At 30.7% G+C, this 9,993-nt stretch overlaps 1 protein-coding gene across 4 annotated transcripts; it reads right to left on the bottom strand.

Moving 5' to 3' along the window:
• Positions 1–3,362: 3,362 nt before the first annotated feature.
• Positions 3,363–7,461, bottom strand: LOC108325515 (putative protein phosphatase 2C-like protein 44). 4 transcript variants are annotated; one of them, XM_017558598.2, is made up of 5 exons: positions 7,378–7,461; positions 5,679–5,954; positions 4,699–4,960; positions 4,018–4,151; positions 3,363–3,782 (listed from the first exon to the last, which is right to left on the bottom strand). In XM_017558598.2, the coding sequence occupies exons 2-5, from the start codon at positions 5,883–5,885 to the stop codon at positions 3,645–3,647; spliced, it is 741 nt and encodes a 246-aa protein (XP_017414087.1). In that variant the 5' UTR covers positions 5,886–5,954; positions 7,378–7,461; the 3' UTR covers positions 3,363–3,644. The 4 variants fall into 4 exon arrangements, with proteins under 4 accessions (XP_017414087.1, XP_052730854.1, XP_052730855.1 ...); XM_052874894.1 differs by lacking the exon at positions 7,378–7,461 and adding an exon at positions 6,790–7,045; XM_052874895.1 differs by lacking the exon at positions 7,378–7,461 and adding an exon at positions 6,386–6,706 and having other exon boundaries at positions 4,018–4,127.
• Between the last annotated feature and the right edge of the window lie 2,532 nt (positions 7,462–9,993).

The raw sequence follows: 9,993 nt of genomic DNA, 5'->3' as shown, positions 1-9,993 counted from the left end.
CAGTCCAGCTCCAGATTCATAGTCCCTCATCCATACTGGTGGTTGTCTTCTCCTTTCTGGGAGTTTGGTTCTTTCATCTTCTGTACTTTCTTCTGCATGCTTATTATCTTCTTGATTTGTCACTGCTGAATCTTTATTTCCCTTATTTTCTTCCTCTTCTTCACACTTTATTTCAAGAGAATTAACTCCTTTTGACTTCTTCCAGTCCCACTTTTCCGTTTCATCAAAAACTACATCTCGGCTAATAATAATTCTCTTTGTTTCTGGATCATACATTCGGAAAGCTTTGGACTCTTCACTGACTCCCATATATACACACTTGATGCTTTTTTCATCCAGCTTCTTCCTTGTAGCATCAGGAACGTGAACATATCTTATACATCCAAACACCTTGAGATGTGTGACTGAAGGTTTTCTCTCTTTCCAAGCTTCTTCATGTGTCATATTTGGAAGGACTGAGGTTGGACATCTATTCAAAATATGAGTGGCCAGGTTTGCTGCTTCAGGCCAATATTTCTTTGGAACATCTCGTGCTATGAGCATGCATCTCACCATATTCATCAAGGTTCGGTTTCTTCTTTCTGCCACTCCATTCTGTTGTGGTGAGTAAGGCGCAGTGAGTTGTCTTGTGATTCCATTATTCCTACAATAGTCATTGAATTATGATGAGTTGAACTCTCCTCCTCTATCAGTGCACAAACATGTTATGTTGTATCCTGTTGCTTTTTCAATCAATGATTTAAACCTTTTGAATGTATCAAAGGCTTCATGCTTGGCATGTAAGAAATAAGACCACATTTTTCGACTATAATCATCTATAAAGGTAAGGATATACCTTTTATGACTGTGAGATTCAGGAGTAATTGGACCACATATATATGAATGAATGAGTTGTAGAGGTTTAGAAGCTCTCCAAGTGCTTTTCTATGGAAAGGAAAGTCGTTGTTGTTTTCCAGTCATGCATATGGAGCACAAATTGGATTGATTCTTCAATATTGGCAGGCCTTGAACCATCTTCCTATATGCAAGAGTCCGTAGTCCTTTCATGTTTAGGTGACCAAACCTCTGATGCCACAAGCTTGTAATATTTTCAGAAGTTACATTTAAACATGTTGCCTTTGATATATTAGTATCAACAATAGGGATAGATGCCATAAGTACAAACATACGATTTGCAGATATCATGGTTCTTATAATCAGACCTTCAGTATCATGATAAATGTTACAACATCCATTCTTAATTAGTATAGACAAATTTCGTTCTTGAAGCTCACCAATGCTAAGCAAATTTGTTTTGAGATCAGGAATGTAAAATACCTCTGTGATGGTCACAGTTCGTCCTTCTAACTTCATTCGAACATTGCCTTTTCCCATGACATTCAATTTGAAGTCATTTCCTAGTTTAACACTATGTCTGAATGATTGATCAAGTTCAATAAACCATTTCTTGTCTCCACTCATGTGATTGCTACATCCAGAGTCCAGAAACCACATTTCATCTTGTTTGACTCCTTGCATTTCCACATATGACATAAGTAACATCTCCTTTCCTTCATCCAACTCTGTGTGTTCTGCATAGTTGGCATATGTGGGACATTCATATTGAAAATGTCCCAGTTTGTGACATCGATAACACTCAACTGTAGATTTATCAAAAGCTCTACCTCTGCCTCTTCCTCTACCTTTGTATCTGCCTCGCCCTCTACCTCTATTACTGAGATGTTCAGTAACTTGTGGAGCAGAGTAGTCTCCTGTGACTTTCAATGCTTGTTCAATTATTTCTTGCCTTTTTATCTTATGTTCATGTATAAGTAATGAACTCTGCAACTCATCTATCGTCATTTCATTGATATCCTTAGATTCTTCGATTGAGCATACAATATAATTATATTTTTCAGATAATGTACGCAAAATCTTTTCAACAATATGTTCATCCTCCATGGTCTCTCCTGCTCCTCTCATGTCATTTGCAATGATCATGACTCTAGAAATGTAATCATTCACGCATTCACCATTTTGCATTTCTAGAATTTCAAACTCCCTTCGAAGTCGTTGAAGTTGCGCGCGTTGAACTCGAGCATTCCCTTGATACTTTTGCTTCATTGAATCCCAAAGTGCTTTGGAAGTAGCTTTGTTGGTGATGGTTTTCAAAATATTCTTGTTAATGGATTGAAACAGATAGTTCTTTGCTCGTAGATCGTTCAGTTTCTGCTCTTCCAGAGTTCTACGTTTTGCTCCTGTGAGTGACTCCAGTATTTTGGGTTCTTCATAGCCTTGCTCCACCACGCTCCAATATTCCTTGGATCTCAACAAATTTTCCATTAGCATGGACCAATGATCATAGTCTCCATCAAACTTTGGAATGCTAAGGAAGTTATTGTCGTCAGTCATATGTTTCTGCTCACCTCTTTTCTCTCGTGTTTTGCTAATATATGTATCAGGCCCGTGAGTGAGCTCTGATACCAGTGTTTAAAATTGAATATTATCAAAGCACAGTTCTAGCTTTAAAAACTTACTTTATTCAATGTAGTAAATGACTTTATATAGCCAATACAATAACTAATATAAAAGAAAGAGATACCACGTAAACAGAACATAACTGAACGTGGTTGAACATAATTGAACGTGGCTAATTTTATGGAACAGAAAAACTAAGCATCCTATTTTTAGGGGATAATATTTATTAACAAATAACTAAAAGGATTGAATCAAAACGTGGCTGACAGCGAGGGTAAATGTTGTACATAGGACAACTCAAAGGACGTGTCACGTTAATAAATTTTGCATAACAAAAACTGTAAAAAATTATGTTGAGTACAAAAACATTATGTTCACACTCCTTAGGTTTGTTGATAATTCAAGGAATTTTCCTATTTTTTAATGTTTACAATAGTCTTCTTTTTGTAATCTATAGTTCACTAAAACAATTAAAGGAATTAATAAGATGAACTAGAAATATGAGCTTAATGTTTTTAAATAATTGAAGGATTAATGTAGGGGTAAAATAGAAGTATGAAGAAAAAATATTTGACAAAACTTAATACTATGTTAACGTAGTTTTTCGATTAGTATGAGAAATGAGAATTGTAAATATAAATCATGAATTAATTAATTCATATTTAGATAATCAAAATGAAAAAACAAAATGTAACTGTGAAGTGGTACCCAAGAAGCAATTTTTGTGATATTATAATCTATTTATGGTTGTATGATTCATATTTTGTGAATCTAGAGCATAGAACTATACACAGATATTGTTTGAAAATTAATATTATGTGAGAACTTAAAAGTCATATTGAATGAGAGTCGTACAATTGCAATGTAAACCAAATTAGCTCAGAAAAAAATCAGTGATAGAAAAAGAAATGAACAACCTTTGTGAACATTAGTGCAAATCACTTAGGAATTACAGAATAAAATACTTAATTTTGTCATCACCATGTTGTTCTATTTTTGTTGAGTTTTGGCATGATGAAAGTACAAACAGCTAGATAATCTAGTTGTGTGTTGAACTCATCAAGTTCTCTATCCATATCTTGAAGTCTGATAAGTAAGTTTGTTGGCTACAATTGCTGCAACTAGGACACACCAATTATGGTGGCATGATTCAACAAAGCTCAAGGTTACACCCTTAAGGTGAAGAATCAGTCAAAGCGAATGACTAAGCATGAAATTTTGCTTCTGCTCATCCTGATCAAAGCTTCCTTTGCCAAGCACTCAGCTGCTTCTTGTGGATCTTCTATGTGTCTTATGAGACTCACAGCCTCTTGGTTCTTCATCACCTGCTAACACAATATTAGCAAGTACATTTGTTTGAAAAAAAGAATAAGAAAAAAAAAATGATGAATATTTTTCTTTTGAAACCTTAAGTTTACGTGTTTTCTTTCTTTCTTATACAGTGTTTAATTTTATAAAAATGTGAGATTTAAACTCATACTAATTATTTTCAACAAAATTCATGATTCGTTGTTTTTTCGTGAACAAGCATTAAAAGTTACTCAGTAATGTGGGACTTACCTCCCATATGCCATTGCTTGCAAGGATCAAAAATTCAGTATCACAGTCGATTCTATCACCTCCCACCACAAGTTCTGAGCCTTTAGAATGCTTTGTACCTGTTGTGTTGCCTGATTCACAAGATATCATGCGTACTTTTTGTGCACATGCATAGCATTCATTATGAGATGTGTGAACAAAAACAAGCGAACACTTAAGGATGAAAAACAGAAACAAAAATTGGACACTTGTGCAACTGAAATCTCAATTGAATTCCTAACAGGAAAATATAATGCAGTGATGTGGAACATTTTTACTGTATTAAATGAACTTTAAACCTAATTCAACACTACAAAATCGATTATTAAAGTGAAATTTTCATTTAATAAGGTAATCTGTCTTATTTTTATTTGATGTAAGATCTCTAACATTCTTATTGACGTCTAGATATATCTCGATGTAAAAATAAATATTAATGGACGATCCGATAATGATCTTACCATAAATAACACTAGGTCCAACGAACAATAAATTTTACTACGACAGATTTCAGATGACTCTGATATCATCTTAAGAAATTGACTTTAAATCTAATTTAACTATACAAAATCAGCTAATAAAGTGAATTTGTACTCACTGATTTGTTTTATCTTTAGTTAATGTTTCAAATAATAATGAAAAAAAGATGAGAGTGATTGATACCTGAAAAGAGTCTGCTATACCAATTTCTCTTGGCTGAATGACTGTGTCTGCCAGTTGTCTGATAAGCGACACCATTTCTGCACAAAACAGTTCTGTAATCTCCCATGTTGGCTATCACTAGCTTTTCTCCATTTATCACCATCACTGATGTTGAACCTATTCTGAATATCTCCTCTTCTGGCTTCAGTGCCTCTCTGATCTTTGTTCTTACACCTAGATAAGCTCTCTTCAGTGTTTCTTTGCCTTTTCTCCTCATATGACACTAACATGTAATTGAAACTATCAGAAACACAGAAGAGACCAAAAATATGAATGAAAATAAGGAATTTATGGGATCATTTTAGAACAATTATTTGGCTTAATTGCATATATTACCATCAGTTTTTTTCCACACATTTTACTGGTTGGTTAAGTTTCTCAGGAGTGATGACATGACATGAAAAAAAATTGTAAGCAAAAACAAAACAAGATCAAAAGAATATCATTTGCAAAAGTTGATGATATAAATGACGTGGTTTTACCTTTTCTTGTGATATGCTATCATCACTCCTTTAATAGGTAGACTGTACGAAAGTTGAAAAATTTGACAGTAAAATGCATGAAAAAAAATAGTAATATAATGATAATTGAGTACTAAGTGTAAGATTAAGCCTGGCTGTTTATGATGATCTGCAATCTAAATTGAAGTTTTATCTTGTATGGTCTGTGACAACTTTAATGCACTTTTGTCCATGATGAAATTTCAATTTTAGTAGAAGAACAACATTCAATGTTGCTAGAAGAACAACACTAAAAAATTCATAGCAGTGTATTTAAGTTTTGCTATCTACCTCTCTGACAATGAATTTGTAAATTTGAGAAATGAGAATATGCCAAGGGTGAATTTATGCCTCTAATAAACCATTGATGAGCATTATAACTTTGGTTGAGCAAAGTACAGATTGTAGCTGAGAGAAGTTAACATAACATTGATTTCTGACCTCTTTGAGCTTCTTGCCAAAGAAATGGGACTGCACAAACTTTGTAACTCCATCTCCAACAACAGCATCAAAGATTCCAAAATACCACAGTTCTGTGTGATCCATCTGCTCCCTCTGTATCACAACTGAATCAAACTCTGAGTCATCAGAACCACCTTTGATCACATGATGCTCCACCACATGATGGCCATGTGATATTGGAATCATCCATGAAGGCTTGTTTCCTCTCCATTTGTTTCTCCTTCTTCCAAAGAAAAAACGTTTCACCCTGAATGCCTGCTCAAGTCAATGAAAACATTGGTTATTCATATCAGTTACTATTCATTCATTCATATGAACAAGCATTTACCAAAAGATCAGAACTCAGATACTTTTGGTTTTGTTTCTTCAACCATGATTAGAGCTTCATCTCACTAGTTTGCACTATAAAAGATTCATAGAATATAAAAAAAGAAGAAGAAATATTAACACTGTGAAACCCCGATTCTGATTCAGTAACAGCATGAAAACATACATGGACAACTATATCTAAAGTTTTTTTCTCAGCTGCATGAAAATGTCAAAAGGGTCATGATCAGTTTTTTCCTAGTAACATGTTCTTTACACCCTTGTAATAGCCCTATTATCACATACAAGTCAGATATATGCATTATTTCTGATGAACTTCTAAGAACCTCAATGGAACAGTGAAATAGGGACATACATACCTTAAGCTTGATATGGAAGTCTCTTATTCCCATTTTCTTTGTATAAGGATTTGATCAGATACTATGAAATCAATATTTTCTGAGGGAAAAAAAGATGTGTCTCCATTTATTCTTTTGGCTCTGTGGTTGCATATTCAATAGAGGTGTTGTGTCAGGTAGAAGAAGTAGCTGCTCTATTGAAAAAATTAATTGGTTTTGATTATCTGTTAGGAGAAACTTTTGAATATGAAGTAACCATCCGTTCTACTTTCTTAAGTTTTAAACCAGAACAAAAGACAAAAAACAACTAAAAATATTGTCTTTTCTCCTTAATATTTAGTTTAAAATATGTTACAAAAAGATAATAATACAATATGAAATGTCTTCATTCTTATAGAATAAAGACATTGCTTTCTTTCACTTACACATTTATTCATTTTAGAAGAAGAAAATCTTTATATGATTTATGATTTCTACACTCTGTTTTCTTTATTTGCTGAAACGAAATTAGCATCGGACAACCTTAGCACTGGTAAAAAAGTTCATTATTGATTGTTGCATACTAAGAAATAGTACGAGTTTTGATGCTTTTACTCAGATGCAACCATTCAACATTCATTGTGTGATGTGCTCTTCTTACCTCAACTTTTAATGTACAATGTAACTGATTCTCATAATTATCTTCATGTTACCCATGCAGAAGTTTTGAGATAATCCTCACTTTTTACTTTATACAAAATAAACCAATTAAAAATCTAAGTGTTCATTAAATAAGAACAAGAAAATTATATATATATTTCTAATATCGGTCGTTTTAAGAATTTTTTTTAGTATAAGTTGCTTTAAGATTATAAACTTGGTTTTACCTTCAGCTATACATTTGAGATAAAAGTTAGATTTAAAAAAAAAATATATGAAAATAAAAACTTAAAAACAAGACTCTAAAAAAACAATTGGATTGAATTAATTATGCATTTTATTACTTATAAAATTGAGTTGGGACAGAGACGTACATTTAATTTAATTTTTTTCTTGTGGCGTGGCTGGTGCCATGATTCTTGCCAAAATTAAGAACTTAACAGAGCTTATATCCCTACAAAAATAGAAAAAACAAAATGAAAGGACAGTGGTGTTGAATTATAGTGTTAGCAATTAGAATGACGTGGTACATCAATATTCATGTTTTTTCAGAAACTTATAACAATATACTTTAATATCTACCTATACATACTTTAATTTTTTTAATTATTATTTTAGGTGCAACCATTTCTTTCATTTGTTTTTTTCGAGTTAATACTTAGTTGATCCCACATAATTTCATTCACTGAAAATATTAAGCAAATTTGAGCATAAATAATAATTATTAAATATTAATAAAAAATATAAATAAAATTACCTTCTTTTGTCTTTTATGTTAAATACAAGTTTTTTTATAGCCACCACATTTTCAAATTTCACATAAAACACCAATGAGATTTGTGCAAACACAAAAAATAATAAATAATATAATTAAAAATAAAATAAAACAAATATGCTATTTTAAAAAGTTGTCACAATTTAAAAAAATCAAACACGTAAGAGAGGTAAAAGACTATTGTCATCTAGGTAGAAGTATTTGTTCTAACTACCTACTAAAATTGTCTCCTAACAATTAAATATTTTCCAACCCAATTTAATTAGATTCATAATAGATTAAAAAAATTATAACAAATATATAACTAGTAAACAAAACTTGATTGGCAGTGAATATAAATTTGAAGGTGAAGGTACAATTAGAATTATTAAATATGAAAATGAACATTGTAGAATTATAAAGTTCTTTTTAAGAATTATTTTAATTACTCCTGTTAATAATTTTTCAATTGACAAGTTATCTGTGCATGGGGACAAAAACATTCATACAATGAAAAGATTATTTAAAATTGAAAAAGAAAAACCAAGATTCGTTAAAAATAATTTATATTATTGAAGTGTGACCATGCTAAGACAGAACAAAACTTATATAACTCGGCACAAGTTTGATTTTGAAAGTCTTATCTAAAGATTTTTTTTTTTTAGTTTTGATAGGAAGAAATAGTATTATGTTTTAGTTATCTAACAAAATGACTTAGTGTCATCAATTTGCAAAAGTGAGTGATTAATTGAACGTTTTAGATATTTTATGAAAGCATTTATGAACATACATATTATTTTTAGTTATTCTTGATGTGTTATATTTTCTCAATGCTAGTTTCCATTGTTTGTTTCCATAGTCCAAGAGTTTAGAATTAACCAGCATAATCTTAGTGTATTTCTTTCTCATTAGATGATTTATGCTAAAGAGTTTACTGCTTATACGAAAATGTTTAAATACTCAATTCAATCTCTTTATAAAATTAATAAATCTTAAAGAAATATATTAAATATAAAGTACGAAGAAAATTATAAAAACAAATAAAACAATCAACACATAACAAAAAATAATACAAACAAAGATCAATTACCTTAGTAAAGATAAATCAACATAGAGATTAAAAAAACAAAATATTAAAATAAAAACACTAATTCTGAACCAAAAAGACAAAAAGCTTAAAGGAGACAAAAACTTATAACACTCCAACAACATCAATTTACTGCAAAATATATATAAACGATACAAATATTTAAAAGTATACAAATAATTTACATAATGATAATAGATTTTATTTGTAAAATTAGAGGTTTAAAGTGATTCTGAAAAAAATACATATTTATAAGACTCTTTTTACAAATTCAAATACTAAATCATATGATAATTACCCTATAACATTTTATAATAATTGTTTAACAAACATTACCATATAACAACTACCATATTTGTACATAAAAATATCAATTAATCATGTAGATTGACACTTCACATTAATCACGTTCAAAAAAAAAATTAAATAATGGCAGTAGACAAACAAAAACCAGTCCGAATTGTTCAAGAAAAAGTTAAATTAATGAAAGTAGACAAACAAAAACCAGTCCGAAAAATCATCGAGTACAATTAGCTTGATATTATTGCTACGAAAAATTCACATAATTTCATACAAATCATATTTTTAAGATTAAAATTCATGAACTTTTTATACCAAATTTATTGGCCCAATAGATTTTTCTAAATAGCTCTAATAAACAATAGGCCATGTACAATTCAATAAAAATACATCTTCGTTTTAAAATTATGTTTTGATATCTATAATCGTTAAGCGGACAACATATTTGTGATTTAATTTCACAAAAATGATCTGGAACATTTAATGCATTTGAAATAAAAACCAATCTCCACTTTTTTTGAAGACAATGTTATTCTATTTTGATGGTTGGAAATATTGAATAATTGAAAATTTTGGTAAAAAAATATAATTTTGAATCAATCAAGCTTAACTTCTACAAAGCTCGTTCTAGATACCACAATCATGAATATCTAATTACCAAGGAAAACAGAGACATGAAAATTTAGAACGATACAAGAGAAAATACTAATGAGAAAATTAAAAGAAGTTCCTGCTTACATTTGCATTGTAGCACAAGATTTTTTAATCAAATGTCAAAAAACCAATAATCAAACAAGTGCAAACAAAAAGCAAAAGCAAAAAGAGGCAAACCTCATTCTAACCATGAGA

The sequence above is a fragment of the Vigna angularis genome, chromosome 3, assembly GCF_016808095.1.
Source record: "Vigna angularis cultivar LongXiaoDou No.4 chromosome 3, ASM1680809v1, whole genome shotgun sequence".
In the NCBI taxonomy this organism is placed as follows: Eukaryota; Viridiplantae; Streptophyta; class Magnoliopsida; order Fabales; family Fabaceae; genus Vigna; species Vigna angularis.
Note: the sequence above shows the minus strand (reverse complement) of the source record. Positions and strands in the feature narration are given on the sequence as shown.

What these genes read in the sequence shown, in the direction of transcription:
- LOC108325515 (XM_017558597.2), bottom strand. Translation starts at nt 6,418, where the DNA reads ATGGGAATAAGAGACTTCCATATCAAGCTTAAG. An exon ending in ACTTCCATATCAAGCTTAAG is followed by an intron (nt 5,955 to 6,385) that starts GTATGTATGTCC and finishes TGACTTGAGCAG; the next exon opens with GCATTCAGGGTGAAACGTTT. An exon ending in CAAGCAATGGCATATGGGAG is followed by an intron (nt 3,783 to 4,017) that starts GTAAGTCCCACA and finishes TTGTGTTAGCAG; the next exon opens with GTGATGAAGAACCAAGAGGC.